This window comes from Rana temporaria, chromosome 4, assembly GCF_905171775.1.
Source record: "Rana temporaria chromosome 4, aRanTem1.1, whole genome shotgun sequence".
In the NCBI taxonomy this organism is placed as follows: domain Eukaryota; kingdom Metazoa; phylum Chordata; class Amphibia; order Anura; family Ranidae; genus Rana; species Rana temporaria.
The window spans coordinates 125,236,821-125,254,470 of NC_053492.1; the positions used below are offsets into that span (position 1 = coordinate 125,236,821).

A 17,650-nucleotide genomic window follows, 5' to 3' on the forward strand; every position below is an offset into this window, starting at 1 on the left:
GATTTTTAAAAACTTAACAATACATCATGTTAATGGTTCTTAAATTTTGGTGTGCTCTGTTCTACCATCACAGCCCACCTGTAAATCTAAAAGTTATCAGCACAGTAAAGAGGTGCTCAAACTTGCTTTACACCAAAGGGTAAACTAAATTGAATGCTTCTAACATTGTCTTTTTTATGCTTACGAGTTGAAAATACATTTGGTAGATATGCATACTCCAAGGCACATCTGTACAACCAGTCATACTGTAATCTATGGGTATTCCAGGAAAGCTATATCACCTGCATGTTGCACTGTACAACTTTAACCCTTTTGTGACCAGAGGTCACTGAAACCTGGATGCAAAAGTTTACATCATTATCACATTTGGGTATAGAGACCTTATTCACACTTGAACATTTTTTGCTAATTTCCCTATGCCTGACTACGCTCAGCATGCAGAATCTTGTTTCTAATTGTCCCTGTTTACAGTCTTACGCCCAGTCGTCATGGGCACTAAAAAGAATGTAAGTTATTTTTTAGAGTATTTATTCCATTTTTGTCCCATAGACTTTAGTGGAAACAATATGTGAATTTTTACATCCAAAAACTCCTCTCCTCTCCTTGCCCAGCCCAGGAACAAACTTATGTGCAAAAACGCTTGTAAAACATTTCAAAATCTGCTCAGATGTGAATGCAGGCTTCAGTGGGGTACACACTATAAGAAAATCCGCAAAAGATTGCCCGTTTTTCCACATTGTTGTTTCACAGCAAATCGAAACCGATGAACGAAAATTATTGCGAAAAAGTTCTAGTATGACAAAGGTTTATTTTTTATTTTGTTTATTGTTTCTGATCATGCGCTGTCTTTTTCCTGTTGTTGTTTTTTTTTTTTTTTTTTCTTGTAAGAAAATCAAAAGAAAACAGTACACATTCAACGAAAATCGTTCGATCTGTTCCTATACGAGAAAAAATGGGAATTTGTCCCTTTGGGAATTTTCGTCTGAAAAGTTGAAATTGGCTGGCTGTTGATAATCAGGAAATCGTACAAAAAAATCTTTGGAATTGGAAATGTTCGTCCAATTTTCTTATTGCATAACTGAACTTTAACCCCAAATGTCTCTGAGTGCCATCCATGGTGAAGACAGGTGCTGCTATTTGTAATAGTATTCCTTCGTAGGCATTTTATTGGACAGATTAGGATAATATGGCAGACAAAAGTGATGCATTCGTTCAAGGGTTGCCAAGTAAAATCATTTGCACATTGTTGCTGAAAGGTTTTCTTTCCCATTTGAATTGCATGTCTTAGGGCCCTTTCACATGCACGTGTCCATGTACAGGCTCCACTTTGCTCAGTGGGGATCGCTCCATCGATCCCCGCTGAGCAGGCAGATGACAGGTCGCTCTCTGCACACTGCAGGGACCGACCTGTCAGAGCACCGCTCTCCCCTATGGGGGATCAGATAAAGACGGACCTTAGAGTCCATTTTCATCCGATCCGCCAGACAGATGGAAAATAGGGTTTCCTTCCTTCACACTTTAGCGGGTCGGATGTCAGCGGCCATGTCACCGCTGACATCCGTGGCTGAATAGTGGTGCACAGAACATCCGTTCAGGTCCTCCTAAAAAGCTGACAGGTGGACCTGAACGGTCTGCCTGTGTGAAAGGGGCCTTGGAGTTCTAAATGTAGGACCCATTAAAGCAAACACTGCAGTTTTAATTGCAATGCACTTTCTCATGCTTGCCAACTGTCACTCTGGTAAAGAAGCTTTCCACCAAGCACCCAGGATTGGTTAACGGCTAAGTCCACCTCATGCAAAAGGAAAAAAAATACATATATTTGCAGAAAAAGTAAATTTACTATTTTTTTTTCACAAATGTGTCTGCAAAGCTTTGGAACTGTGGTCATTACAGCAGGGTTTCGCTTGGCACCATGTTACATCTTGCACCCTTAATATAGGTGTGAAATTGTCTAGACTGAAAGCATCTGCCTCTTGGCTCCAGGGGTTATTTTGGACTGAGCAGTGAATCGGAAGCAAGGAAACATGACCGAGCAGTGCAGGCTCTATATGCAGTGTATGCTGGGTTTTGTTTATTAAAGCAGTGTTTATTAACCACTAAAGACCCAGACCATTATGCAGGTAAAGGACCTGACCAGTTTTTGAGATTCGGCACTGCGTCGCATTAACTGACAATTGCGCGGTATAATAAATATCCCCAAAAAAAGATATAAAAAAACATAGGGCCAGATTCACAAAAGAGATACGACGGAGTATCTCAGATACTCCGTCGTATCTCTCAGAGTATCTATGCGACTGATTCATAGAATCAGTTACGCATAGATATCCCTTAGATCCAACAGGTCTAATGGACTTACACTGTCGGATCTTGGGATGCAATACCGCGGCCGCCGCTGGGGGGAGTTTGCGTCGTAAACCAGGGTCGGGTATGCAAATTAGGAGTTACGACGATCCACAAAGGTTTTTCCTGTCGTTACGTCGTCGCAAGTGTTAGATTTCCGTCGCAAAGATAGGGCACCTTTAATATGGTGTAAAAGTACTCCACCATGTTAAAGTATGCCGCGTCGCTTTTGAATTTTTTTTTGAATTTTTTCTTTTTCCCAGGGTAAGTACTTTGAGCACGTCGCGAATCTCAAAACGTCGGCGCGGCGTAATTTCGCGCAAAGCACGTCGGGAAATTTGCGACGGGAGCATGCGCAGTACATCCGGCGCGGGAGCGCGCCTAATTTAAATGGTACCCGCCCCATTTGAATTGGTCCGCCTTGTGCTGGACGTGTTTACGATACACCGCCGCAAATTTCCAGGTAAGTGCTTTGTGGATCGGGCACTAAATCTGAAAACTTGCGGCGGTGTAACGTAAACGGGTTACGTTACGCTGCGCTGCAGCTACGTGAATCTGGCCCCATATTTTTTCTCAGTTTAGGCCGATACGTTTTCTTCTACCTATTTTTGGTAAAAAAAAATCGCAATAAGCATTTTATCAATTGGTTTGCGCAAAATTTATAGCGTTTACAAAATAGGGGATAGTTTTATGGCATTTTTATTAATATATATTTTTTTTACTACTAATGGCGATCGGTGATTTTTTTCGTGACTGCGACATTATGGCAGACACATCGGACAATTTTGACACATTTTTGGGACCATTGTAATTTTCACAGCAAAAAGTGCTATAAAAATGCACTGATTACTGTGAAAATGACAATTGCAGTTTAGAAGTTAACTACTAGGGGGCGGTGTAGGGGGTAAATGTGACCTCATATGTGTTTCTAACTGTAGGGGGGCGGGGCTGGATGTGTGAAGTCAGTGATCGTCTTTCCCTATATCAGGGAACAGACGATCGCTGACATTGCCACTGTGAAAAACGGGGAAGGTGTGTTTACACACACCTCTCCCCTTTCTTCGGCTCCTGTGACCGATAGCGGGACACCGGGTCTCGCGGTCACGGAGCTTCAGGCCGGGTCGCGTCTGCGCGACCCATGGCTGGGCACTTAAAGGCCACGTACCTGTACCCAGACATGCCATTCTGCCGACGTATATCTGCGTTTGGCGGTCCTTAAGTGGTTAAAAGTCAGCAGCTACAAAAAGTGTAGCTTCCAACATTTAATAAACAAACGCTCGCCTGTCCACGATCCAGCGAAGAGGCAGTTCTCTCCCCCGGCGCCAGCACTGCAAGTGTGGGCACCGGTTGTGACAGTTTTCCGGCTCCACAGCTGGGTGCGCAAGTCGTGCTGCACCTCCTGAATGGCTGGACAATCTTTTGGGACCTCTGACGTGTCCCAGAAGATTAGAGGGAGGAAGGGGGAGAGGAGAATTTTTCGGCCTGACCGGAAGTAGGAACAGGTTCCTGTCAAAACTAACTACCTGCCCCCCTCCCAAAAACAATTGCATGTCAATGTGGCATGTCAGGGGGTAAGGAGTGCTTAAAGCAGAGCTTCCACTTTAAATGGTCAGTAATGGTGATTAACTCAAAACAGACTGGGCTTATTCTCTTTTACTTATATTTTATTGCTTTCTGCAGTTTACATATATACTTTTATTCATTACAGGCTCCTCAGTGGCTAGAAAGTGATTCCTGCCAGAAATGTGCACAGCCTTTCTTCTGGAACATTAGACAGATGTGGGATACGAAGACACTTGGGTTACGACAGGTAAATTTGACAATCTTTTCTCTTTTTAAAATTTTTTGAAATTTTTGCATTCAATTTCACTTTGTCTTCTTGCTAATTACTGAGCAAAATTTGTCTGTTTCTTTATTTCAGCATCACTGCAGAAAGTGCGGCCAGGCAGTTTGTGGTAAATGCAGCTCCAAGACATCCAGTTATCCCATCATGGGCTTTGAGTTCCAGGTTCGGGTCTGTGACTCTTGTTATGAAACCATCAAAGATGAGGAGTGAGTATCGGGGTGGTGGGGACAACGGAGGACTTTTTTTTTTTTTTTTCTTTTTTTTTTTTTTTTTTTTTAACTATTGTGTGATCTAATTGTCCTTTTGTGCTTGCAAATATGTTTCTACTTTAGTCTCCCTCTCTCTCCCTCCCTCACCATTTGGGATTGACTAAATAGGAAGCTCTCCCTGGCCCAATTGCCCTCGCCACTAACTACTGGTTTATCCCAGGCGAGGACTTTGGTCTATTTTAAATCTTGGGGGGGCTCAAGTAATCCGCTGCCTACGCTTTGACGGGCACCAACTTAAAGTTCCTGGCAGAACTCGTGGGGTATGTCCCCTATGGATATTTGGCAACATATCAAGCTCACTTATTTTTTTACGGCACTTTGTGGAGGCTTAAGTCTTTGCGATTCCTTGACCAGATTTGAATCTGTGTCTGGACAAGGGGGACACCATCCACTTGCTCTCTAAACGTATCAAACTTCTATTGGATAAGCTTTCCAACACAATCCCTTACTATATTAAGGAATGATAGAGGGAATTGGGCAGAGAGCTACACCATAAAGAAGATTACCCCATACTTGGCCCATACATCCTCAGTTAATTCTAAAACTCAGGAATGTTGTTATAAGGTTGTTGTTTTTTTTTGTCCAGATGGTATAGAGCAGGGATATGCAATTAGCAGACCTCCAGCTGTTGCAAAACTACAAGTCCCATCATGCCTCTGCCTCTGGGAGTCATGCTTGTGGCTGTCAGAGTATTGCTATGCCTCATGGAATCTGTAGTTCTGCAACAGCTGGAGGTCCGCTAATTGCATATACCCGGTATAGAGTACCGCATAAATTGTTGCAAATATTTCTGTCGGTGCCGAATCTCTGTTAGAGAGCGTGCGGACAGAAAGGTACCTTCCTCCATCTATGGTGGGATTTCCCAATTATTCGTCTTTTGGATAGAGGTCCGTAATTTTAATAAGGTGACAAAACGTCGGCTTGCTGATGATCCTTTACCTGTCCTTTTCCACGACACAGTGTAATTGGTGGGGTCCTATAAATGCTCCCTGATACCTTACCTCTTAAATGCTGGTAAATGCCTTATCCCTATTCATTGGAAGTCCCAATATTCTCCCTTAATTAAGGAGTGGCTGCTGAGAGTGGAGGCGGAGGAGTGTTGGCATCAGTGCACCAACGTCTATCCTAAATTCTATGAATGCTGGGCCTTTTGGCTAAATTTTTAATCCTCTGACTTGTATAAACAATTAATGGTATGATCGTTTTTAACCTATATAGTTTTGTTGGACTACTTACACTCTTCTTGAGACTGGCTCACCGGAGTTTACCCCAAAAACATGTTTTTTTATTTTTAATGATTGACCTATTGGTTTTTTTTTGTTTTTTTTCTCCCTCTTTAACCCCCTCACCCACATTCCCCCTTCGGTGTTTGCACTTATCATGTGTTTCTCATTTCTTTTGGGCTGTTCACATTATGGTGCTTCTCTGTTTAACATTTTATGTACGTTGTACATCCTATGTGAAACATATGACCGTCTCATTATGGTTGTTTTCTGTACCGATTGTGGGTGTTTGTGCTACTACTTTTATTATTTCTTTATACTTGGAAATTAAAATAATGATTTTAAATATAAAAAAATCAGGTACTTACGACTTATAAACTCACCGCTAGTGGGTGTCCTAGTAAATTCGAGAAATTCTAGGGTCCATGGACTGAACTGTTACCTGTGTATTGCCGGAAGTGTGAGGGATATGTTCCCTGTAATCCAATAGGGCTTGTGGGCCCTTGATTATATGGATTACCCATGTAATAAGCATATTGCTTTTACATGCCTAACGTGCAGTACGGTGTTTAGTTTGAGTACGTTTTGTTTAGTATTAAACTGTTTGTACATTGATACCCCCGATTTTTCGGGGAATATCTAAAGATTTTCGGAAGTGAAACTTATTCCTTTTTCATTGTCATTGTTAAACAATGGTTACGAGATGCTGTTCTACTTGTATTGTGAACTATCTGTACACTGTTGTCATTGTACTTCCTTTGTTAAAAAAAACAATCGCAATCTTGTGAAAAGAGGAATTCCCTTTTTTTTCTGTGCTATCCTTTCCTTTTCTCACTTTGTTTATTTTTTAATCTCTGACAGTTTCCGTACCATTATATCCCACAGAATATTATATTCCACAGAATATTATGCGTGGCTCTTTATTGATGTCCGGGGCTGTACACACGGCCCCCTATATCAAGTAATTTGACTACTGGTCTACACAGTGTGCACTGCACCACTAAAGGGGTGCTAGCAACAGCCCAATTAAAGACATAGAAAACCAAAAAGTTCAAGCACCAACTAAAGTTAAAGTACAAAACCTTATTGTTACTCTAAAATATATATAGTATATATATATATATATATATCTCCTCTAACTTGTAAAAGCAAACGTTTTCTCCAAATACAAACACTTGGCAAAAGGCAATAACCCTTTATTCTGAATTTGCACTTTGATGAACTTGCAACAATTTTTGGTTCTAATTTGATAATCGACTGTTAAATGTGTAACAAGTCTGTAGTGCCCACCTATTGGCTATTAATGAAAGTATGAAATATTCTAACACCACATTTCATATTTATCTGACTTTAGGACAATCTTTTTTAGGAATTAACAGAATATAGAAATAATGTGCAAAATACTATGGGCCAAATTCTCAAAAAGTCTGCGTAACTTAAATTTCAGCAGTTAAGTTACACTGACTTAAAATTTCTACCTAAGTGCCTGATCGTCAAAGCACTTGGGTAGAAATTACACGCTGTGTAACTTAAGTGCCGCCGTCGTAAGGCGGTCCTCCTCTCCTGGGGGCGTTTAAAATTTAAATGAGGCGCGCTCCCGCGCCGGCCGTACTGCGCATGCGTGTGACGTCATTTTCCCGACGTGCAGCGCGCGAACGTAATTAACGCCGGTCGGCTTTGAGAATTTCGACGGGACACTAAAGTTGCGACGGGTGAAAAAAAAAGACGCGCCGGGAAAACAAATAATTATAAAAAAAAATGTCAGCGTCGCTCAGCATGCATTCCTGAGAGGGAGAACTCCATGCCAATTTTCAAAGAAAAAAACGGCATGGGTTCCCCCCCCAGGAGCATACCAGGCCCTTAGGTCTGGTATGGGTTGTAAGGAGACCCCCCCACGCCGAAAAATTGACATAGGGGGTCCCCCTACAATCCATACCAGACCCGTATCCAAAGCACGCTACCCGGCCGGTCAGGAATGGGAGTGGGGACGAGCGAGCGTCCCCCCCCCCTCCTGAGCCGTGCCAGGCCGCATGCCCTCAACATGGGGGGGTTGGGTGCTCTGGGGCAGGGGGGCGCACTGCGGGCCCCCCCACCCCAGAGCACCCTGTCCCCATGTTGATGAGGACAGGACCTCTTCCCGACAACCCTTGCCATTGGTTGTCGGGGTCTGCGGGAGGGGACTTATCGGAATCTGGGAGTCCCCTTTAATAAGGGGGCCCCCAGATACCGGCCCCCCACCCTAAGTGAATGGATATGGGGTACATCGTACCCCTATCCATTCACCTGGAGGCAAAAAGTAAAATTTAGTAAACGCACAACACAAGGCTTTTTAAAATAATTTATTATTCTGCTCCGGATGCCCCCCCTGTCTTCGTTATTAGCTCAATTAGCAGGGGGGCTTCTTCTTCCACTCTCCGGGGGTCTTCCGCTCTCCGGGGGTCTTCCGCTCTCCGGGGGTCTTCCGCTCTCCGGGGGTCTTCCGCTCTCCGGGGGTCTTCTCCGCTCTCCGGGGGGGGCTTCTCCGGACTCCGGGGGTCTTCTTCCATCTTCTCCCCTCTTCCGCTGTTGACTCGGCGAACCCCGGTTCTTCTGCAGCTCTCCGGTGCCTTCTTCTTCAGCGCTGGCTGCCTGCTATGTTTGTGTGTTAGCTCGATTTCAAACAGGCAGCCGGCGCGGTCTTCTGTGACGTCATCTTCTCTTCTGTTCTTCTCCCCTCTTCCGATGTTGCCTCGTCGCCTGTTTTCGCTGTAATGATGGAAGCGCGCCTTGCATCACATTTATATAGGCATCACCGTCCCATCATGCTCCGGTAGGTACCCACGTGGTGGGTGCCTACCCACGTGCACCCACCACGTGGGTACCTGCCGGAGCATGATGGGACGGTGATGCCTATATAAATGGGATGCAAGGCGCGCTTCCATCATTACAGCGACAACAGGCGACGAGGCAACATCGGAAGAGGGGAGAAGAACAGAAGAGAAGATGACGTCACAGAAGACCGCGCCGGCTGCCTGTTTGAAATCGAGCTAACACACAAACATAGCAGGCAGCCAGCGCTGAAGAAGAAGGCACCGGAGAGCTGCAGAAGAACCGGGGTTCGCCGAGTCAACAGCGGAAGAGGGGAGAAGATGGAAGAAGACCCCCGGAGAGCGGAGAAGCCCCCCCCGGAGAGCGGAGAAGCCCCCCCCGGAGAGCGGAGAAGACCCCCGGAGAGCGGAAGACCCCCGGAGAGCGGAAGACCCCCGGAGAGTGGAAGAAGAAGCCCCCCCTGGTAATTGAGCTAATAAAGAAGACAGGGGGGGCATCCGGAGCAGAATAATAAATTATTTTAAAAAGCCTTGTGTTGTGTGTTTACTAAATTTTACTTTTTGCCTCCAGGTGAATGGATAGGGGTACGATGTACCCCATATCCATTCACTTAGGGTGGGGGGCCGGTATCTGGGGGCCCCCTTATTAAAGGGGACTCCCAGATTCCGATAAGTCCCCTCCCGCAGACCCCGACAACCAATGGCAAGGGTTGTCGGGAAGAGGTCCTGTCCTCATCAACATGGGGACAGGGTGCTCTGGGGTGGGGGGGCCCGCAGTGCGCCCCCCTGCCCCAGAGCACCCAACCCCCCCATGTTGAGGGCATGCGGCCTGGCACGGCTCAGGAGGGGGGGGGCGCTCGCTCGTCCCCACTCCCATTCCTGACCGGCCGGGTAGCGTGCTTTGGATACGGGTCTGGTATGGATTGTAGGGGGACCCCCTACGTCGAATTTTCGGCGGAGGGGGGTCTCCTTACAACCCATACCAGACCTAAGGGCCTGGTATGCTCCTGGGGGGGAACCCATGCCGGTTTTGAATTTAAAAATTGCTGTGGAGTTCTCCCTCAGGAATGCATACCAAATGCCGTCGCTGGAATGGGCCTTTACAAGGTTTGGCTAACTTTCCACATTATAAAACCAGCCCTAGTTTTGCGCCGGCAAATTCGGAACTTAGGCAGAAATCAAAGTGCTGAAATGCTTTGAAAATCTGCTTAAGTCCTCATTTGCATACGCAAAGCTGCATTTCAATGAGAAATGCCCCCAGTGGCGGATGCGGTACTGCATCCTAAAATCTGACCGTGTAAGTGTCTTACACATGTCAGATTTTCTGCCTAACTTTGGAAAAAGCCTTTTGAGAATCGTTTCCAAAGTTAGGCACAGGGATACGCAGGCTGAACAGCAGTTAAGTCTGCGTATCTCTTTTGAGAATTTGGCCCTATATTACTGTACACTTTCAGCATGTTTATCTGTGATATGAAGGGATCAAGTGTTACATTTAAAAAAATTGGGCAGTAAAATGTTAATTAAGGATTAGTACAAAGCCATACAAAATAAAGTATAGCAGAATCCATATAGAAAATAGATAACAAAAGTAAAATAAAAAGAATCTGAAAAATGTTCTTGGCAATAATAATACACAGGGCTTAGAAAGAAAGAACAGCAAATGTAATCCTCATCCAATAACTTAGCCCATCATCACAGGGAGATGCATCCGCAGTCAAGATGAGAATTGAAAGAGGGTGGTGTGAAAAGATTGGGGGGGGGGGGTGTTATTTGACGAATAGTATTCAAGGATTAACAGTGTTCAATGAGGTGCTGCATTTTCTTTCTTGCACGACTACAGTTGTTAAGTAAGGCCTCGATCACAAGGGCGTGCTACAGTGTACACCCATGGGGAGTCTGTGTTAACCTGCATGGGGATGTACAGATGTTCCGTGCAGGTTGTCCTATTCATGTCAGTTGGGACACAGCCACTGCTCTGTTTGACATCCTTGTGGGTGCATGGCCCCGAATGCAGGACGTGTGTATTCAGGGTCCTACACTTGCATGGATGTACGCTGTACTCCACTGTGAGCGTGGCATTACATTAAAATCTACCTTGTCACAGTATACAAGGCTGTCATTTGATTTATTAACTTTTTAACGGTTTCATAATAAACTCATGTTGCATTGGTCACATAGTATATTTTTTATAACTGGTCAATTTAATTAAAACACTGTCTGTCTTCTGAAGTCGGACACCATTGGCCACTTTCCATGAGGGCAAGCACAACATCTGCTACATGACAATGGATGTCTCAAGAGGACTTATGGTCACCTGCGGAACAGACCGGCTGATAAAGGTAATAAAAAATAAATTTAATGTTAACGATCAAAATAGGCATATAATTTTCTATAACGGAAACTACAAGCTGCGCTAGTTTGTAATACTTATCCCGTGTGTCAAAAAGCTATTCACAGTATCTCACAAAAGTGAGCACACCCCTCACATTTTTGTAAATATTTTATAAAATCTTTTCATGTGACAACACTGAAGAAATGACACGTTGCTACAATGTAAAGTAGTGAGTGTATAGCTTGTATAACAGTGTGAATTTGATGTCCCCTCAAAATAACTCAACACACAGCCATTAATGTCTAAACCGCTGGCAACAACGAGTACACCTTTAAGGGAAAATGTCCAAAATGGACCCAATTAGCCATTTTCCCTCCCCAGTGTCATGTGACTCATTAGTGTTACAAGGTCTCAGGTGTGAATGAGGAGCAGGTGTTAACCGATTAATCGAAACAATAATCGGCCAACTAATCGATTATGAAAATAATCGTTGGTTGCCGCCCTAGTGTTCAAGTAATTTTCTAGCAGAAAATAATGATTTTTTACTAAGCAACAAATGCCAGAAAAGGTTTGGTCTTTAAATGGTTAAACTTCCTTCATCTACATGCAGAGTTATTTCCTTTGATAAAAGATCGAGGAGATACTTTGTTTCACTTTTTAGTGTGTTGTTAAAAAAAGTCCAGGCAGCCTGACAAGTTTTTTTATATATTTTTTTGCAGCTGTGAGAACTCTCTGCACTTGTTAGAAGACATGCTGTTTTAAGATTGGGAAGGGAAAAAGATTGTGATTTTGATTAATTGTGCAGCTCCAATGTGTGTGTGTATGTATGTATGTATATATGTGTGTGTGTGTGTGTGTGTGTATATATATATATGTATGTATGTATATATATATATATATATATATATATATATATATATATATATATATATATATATATATATATTCCACCTGATTGTTATATTTGAGATTGTTTTTCATCACCAAGTTATTATGTTTATTATTGGTACATAGCACATTGTACACTACTCTTGGTGCTATGTTTTAAAACTATCCTTCAATGATCTATATGACCAAATATATCAAAAGTGACATCACTGTAATCAAACATTGCAAACCAATAATATCACAGCTCAATGTGCACATTTTTTGTTTTATTATTACATTTGACACAAAGTGGCAATACTGCAAAAGCATTTAGTGCAATAATTGCAAAAAAAAAGTGCAAACGTTACAAAAAGTCCAGTGCTGTAAAAGTGCAGCGTACATTTTAAACACGATCATTTTTCAGCATGAAAAAAAAACGAACTTTTCCCAGCTTCATCATTAAAACGATGTTGCCTACACACCATCGTTTTTAAAAAATGCTCTAGCAAAGCGCGGTGACGTACAACACGTACGACGGCACTATAAAGGGGACGTTCCATTTTCCTTTGGACTGCTTTAGCTGATTCCGTGTTAGTAAAAGACGATTCGCGCTTTTCTGTCTGTTACAGCGTGATGAATGTGCTTACTCTATTATGAACGGTAGTTTTACCAGAACGAGCGCTCCCGTCTCATAACTCGCTTCTGAGCATGCGCAGGTTTTTAACATAGTTTTAGCCCACACACGATCATTTTTTACAACCCGAAAAAACGACATTGTTTAAAACGACGTTAAAAAATGCAGCATGTTCGAATTTAGTTTTTTGACGTTTTTCAGAACCTGAAAAATGATGTGAAGCCCACACACGATCATTTTAAATGACGTTTTTGAAAAACTACGTTTTTTTTCATGCTGAAAAATGATCGTGTGTACGCGGCATTAGAGCTGTCCAATCATTTCTAGAAAATTGATGTTCGCTACTGGTCCCATCCTACATGAAAAAGCTGTTATGCCAATAAGTGGCCAAAAAAATAATTGCAGAACCGGTAGCGATTTTACCCCGGAAAACTTGCAGCTGTATTTGTAGCCAGGGTGATTCAGTCACGTGTTTACTCGCATTAATACTTATGCAGTCAACAAATTGCTGATTTTATTGATCCAGTTTTTGTTTCTTCAATAATTACTGCAAAAAAAATGTAGTGCCCTTAAAAAGTGTTGTAGAATATTAATGATTTGAAGCTATAAAAGTTGCCACGTTTCCATTTGCACATTTTTATACACGTGTCCTGTGTGTCAGATAGCAGAACAAATTGGGAATTGTGTGTTTGGAAAGCAGTGAAATTTAGAGTAAAATTCATTAGCTATTGAAAGACTTTGGTCTGTGGGATTTTCAAAGTCCAATTAGTCAGAGCCCCACCTATGTGATCTTATTTGCCTGGTCCTGCTGGTTAACCAATATCTAATGAATGCTGTAACCGTGGAGAACAAAGCACAATTTTCTCATCCAGGTTCCAGCTGACTGACCTTTGTACAGGTTGTCTGTTATGCTTTTAGACACCAGGCATTCATTTTCCTGACAGACATTGGACAGTGGTATTCAGTATATGTGTACCTTTAGAAAAATTTCTGGGGTCACTCCTTCCTTTTAAGTTTTTAAATCAACTATAGGTTTAACTTGATGACCATCTCAGACCTACAGTTTGTACCCATTAGGGGTAGGCTTGTTCAGGTCACCAAGAACTGAATAATCCTATACATCTCTTACATCATATTATAGTTAGATCTAACATTGTTAAATATTGTATATGGCAATTTATATTCTTGCCTACTATTTTTATAAATAAAAATGTATTGATACAATCTGTGTAGACATGCCGGGGGACAGATGCAGCATCGGAATGATGCTGCATCCGGGGAGGGGGGAACCAAACCCTTATTTCTCTCAACTTTTCTCAGGAAACTGAGATTTATTGTCCAGCCACATAAGTGACAATAAGTCTCTCTGATGTTTTTACCTGGGTATCCTAAACCTGTAATCTGGGCAAGTTGCCAAGCCTGAACAATGTCCTATGGGGAAAGAGAAGCCTGCAGGCACATTGTACTGATTTGGGTGGCTGTAATCACTTCCACATGAAAGCCCATCACTCATTCTACAACATTACATGTACAAAGTTATAGGTTGTGGTATGTGATTTTTAACGGTGCCATAAACACAATAGAGCCATCAGGTTTATATATCAAAACATATTTTATTCGTACATAGTTAACATTTTAACATTGTGTAAAAAAAAAAAAAAGGACAACTTATTTTCCCTTTAAAAAAAGCGATGATGATGTAGTGTCTATCCCAACATGTTTCACGACATAGGGCTTTCTCAGGGGATTTTTGTAGATAATCACTGTTCAAAAAGACAAAATATGCCATAATAGTATAGAGCAATACAAATTTAGACAATTAATGAAGACTAAAAACAAAAGCATATAACAAAAAATCATCATCAATCATTGTTTGCCATGTTCAAGCATTCTATTGCTTACCCAACACCGTCTCCCATTACTCCCAAACAGGGGCCAACAAGGCAATGCAGAGTACACAGGGGGCACCATGTGGCCACAGAGGGCACACAAAGACCAAGCTATAATATATAGCTATGCATTACTTAAAGCGGGAGTTCCGCGGGAAAACGTTTTTTTTTTAAAGACGTTTTTGTAACACTGATGGTACAACGAAAATTGTACTCACCAGTCTCCTACTTGCAGCCGCTACCAAGACGATTTCCCCCAAAAGAATATCTTATAAAAATCGATGATGGACATTGCCATCTTGACTGCGGGCACTCTGAAGCCCTTCCGGGATGCGGTGAATGTATCAGGCGCACGCACAGTGTGACGGCGAGCAGCGCCGTCAACACTGCGCCGTTGCTAGGACAACGGCCGGCAGCGTCCTGAAAAGGACACTCCCCGCTGTGACTAGCAGGCAAGTTACTAGTCACGTGACCCGCGAGATATCGCGGGATTTTCTAACACGGCGCGTCTCCTGGGATTCTCAGGACTAACTCCCAGGAGACATAGCGCTGGTGGGGGATTGAAAGCCACGCCCACTCCCGCGGGGAAAAGTGAGTGACAGCTCACTAAAGGCCCTCGTTCAAAGGTAAGGAGGCCGATTAAAAAAAAAAAAAAACGGATGCAGAGCGTACTGTGGAAGCTGATTTGAAACAGGAAAAGTTGCCAATTAGGGTGAACCACCGCTTTAAGTTCAAAAGACGGTGGACCCCAATAAACATTAGTGACACACCAAAAACATATTGGCTTTAAAACATTCTCACAGCACAAGTTGCTAAAGTAGAATTGACCGAGGTGCCAGATGTGAAATGCTAGTTGTCAAAAAAACAGCCAGACAAAGGCTGAATTATTATTAATAAAAATACATGTATAGCATTAGAGCAGCCAGGAGTGTGCTTAAAAATCACGGTCTTCCATCCACTGTTTATAAATTGGCTCTGGTAGTCAAGTAAATTTATAATTTGACTGTTTTTAGAAATGCATAGATTTAAGAGCCGGTTCACACAGGTGCGACTTGTCGGGTGACTTAGCCGCCTGACAAGTCGCGCTCCGTTCTGTACAATGGAACCGTTCTAATAGAAGCAATTCAAGTCACTCCAACTTAAAAAAAGGTTCCCGTACTACTTTGGGATGACTTCAGGGCGACTTGCATTGTCTTCAATATAGAAGTCATTTTGCAAGTCGCCTCTGAAGTCGTGGGCAGATCGCCTTGCCGAGTCGCTCCTGAGCCCCTGTGTGAACCGGCTCTTAATCTTTTTATATACACTTTTACACACATCACTGGGTAAAAGGTAACTTTTTAATTATGGTATATGGCTTCCACTTTGTGTATAAGTAAAGTATGTCATTGTGTATACCTGTGACAGTAATGCTTTTTATTGCGTTTTTTGTAGATCTGGGACATGACGCCTGCAGTGGGTTGCAGTCTTGCCACTGGCTTTTCTCCTCGTTGATCCCCCCAGTTTGTTTACTTTGAAGAAAGCACCTTATGTACAGCCACGTACATGCACACCACCTCACCCGGGGCATTGCCCACACTTCTGTGCTTCTACCGTATGTACCCTATGGAAGCAAAGCAATGCAACAGCTCTGCCCAAACCAGGAGGAGGTGCCTTAAACCCCACACAGCTGCCCGTCTTTACCTTCTCTGCGCTACAAGCTCCATGCCGCACAGGAGCCAGCTGTCTGTAATCATTTCACATAACTTTATGTAGTTGTATATCATTGTGGAATGATATCTGCTACCTTTAGAAAATTACTAAAAATCTACCTATAAAGACAGGATACTTTTATTATCAGACGGGACATTTTTATCGTTTAATTGATCTTTCAAGAAAGCTCTTGGTTTTTCTTTTCTTTCACAGGTCCTTCTATTCCAATATCCCTATAGGAAAGTCACATTATTATTCTATGTTCTAAAAAATTTCAATGACTAGAGGCCGATGTTGTGTTTGTTTTACGTTGTCTGTTGTATTATCGTTTGTGAACATATGAAGGCTGACCCTAGTATTTTCCTAACCAGATCATTGAATATGTTCCTGTATTACAGGTTTGTTTTGTTTGCAGGTAATGTATATCCTTTTTGGTTGTCATGCATAGGAATTGGCAAGATCAAATACTGAAAGCACACTAGTAAGCTCTCGTAGGAATATTGTTTGGCCCTTATAATCTTTTCCTTGCTGCTCTATACATTTTATGTGCATTGATATGAGTTGTACTTGTGGGATGAAACCTCCTGAAATCCGAGAACATTCTACAGCTACCATTAAACCTCTTCTTTTTTTTTTTTTTTTTCGGAATAAGGTTTGTTAAAAATAATATAGGGCACTAACAGGTAGTTCACAAATTGACTAGCTAACCATAGCTTATAGCCACTTATCCAACCATAGTCTATATGTATCCCAGGAGCTTTGGAGAGATTTATTCATTGGAGTTTCAGGAATCCATTTATTTGCGACATCCTCAGGGCCCGGTCACACCAAGGCACCTGCTGTATCTTTTGGAATGTAAAGCGCACAGTACATGACTGCAAAGCAATTGGTCCTTGGAAGGCTATCTGAGAATGCAGCCATTACAGTCAGGTTTTAGGTGACGAGACAGGTTTTTCTCAGCTGAGAATCTTTTGGAGTGCTTTTCTTTTTTACCTACATTACAATTGATACATAGCAGAATGACAGAAATTGGGTATATCGGTGACCTACCCTAATTCATATCATCAGCCCTTTAATATAGAGAGCTTCCATTTCTAACGTAACTTGTGTAGGGGGAAGTGTAGCCATCTTCTTTCTTGCTTTCCCTGTGTAGGGATGCAAGAATGAGGATGGCAGCCTTAGAACCTGCACTTTTAAGAACAAGTCAACATTGTCATTTCCTCATATTTCTGTCTGGACATATCGCTTCAAATGGCATCACCACACAAGCAGTAAATCAATTTTTACCTTCTCCATGAACTCCTTTCTGGAAGGTATTTAATAATAACATTTGTAAATGAAGGATATTGAGAAACGGATACACAGAATGCAATGTATAGAATAATTTGTATATTTTTACATACACAAGATAAGAAATGTGTGATTTATATAGCTAGTTATCTATTTCTCCACATTTTCTCAGTTTTAGTTTATTTTTCTCTTTCATTCTTTGAAATACTGATGGTTTATGCTATCTGTCCTCAGCATACTCAGCTGCCTAAAAAATTGCGGTCCGCTCTGTTCAATGGAACCGTTCTAATAGGAGCGACGCAAGTCGCTCCGGCTTAGAAAAAGGTTCCTGTACGACTTTGGGGCGACTTGCATTGACTTCAATACAGAAGTGATTTTGCAAGTTGCCTCTCAAGTCGTCTTGAGATCGCCTTGCCGAGTCGCTCCCCAAAGTCGTGCCGCCTGTGTGTGAACCGGGTCTTGGT

At 42.5% G+C, this 17,650-nt stretch overlaps 1 protein-coding gene across 2 annotated transcripts in view; it reads left to right on the forward strand.

The window, feature by feature from the left end:
* WDFY1 (WD repeat and FYVE domain containing 1) overlaps positions 1-17,233 on the forward strand; it is a 50,710-nt gene extending 33,477 nt beyond the window's left edge. The window contains exons 9-12 of one of the 2 annotated variants that reach the window (XM_040349026.1): positions 4,049-4,150; positions 4,262-4,392; positions 10,716-10,824; positions 15,639-17,233. In XM_040349026.1, coding sequence (XP_040204960.1) covers positions 4,049-4,150; positions 4,262-4,392; positions 10,716-10,824; positions 15,639-15,698 — 402 coding nt within the window. In that variant the 3' untranslated portion in view covers positions 15,699-17,233. The remainder of the gene's footprint in view (positions 1-4,048; positions 4,151-4,261; positions 4,393-10,715; positions 10,825-15,638) is intronic. The other variant, XM_040349027.1, reaches the window with a different exon arrangement.
* The last annotated feature ends 417 nt before the right edge of the window (positions 17,234-17,650 follow it).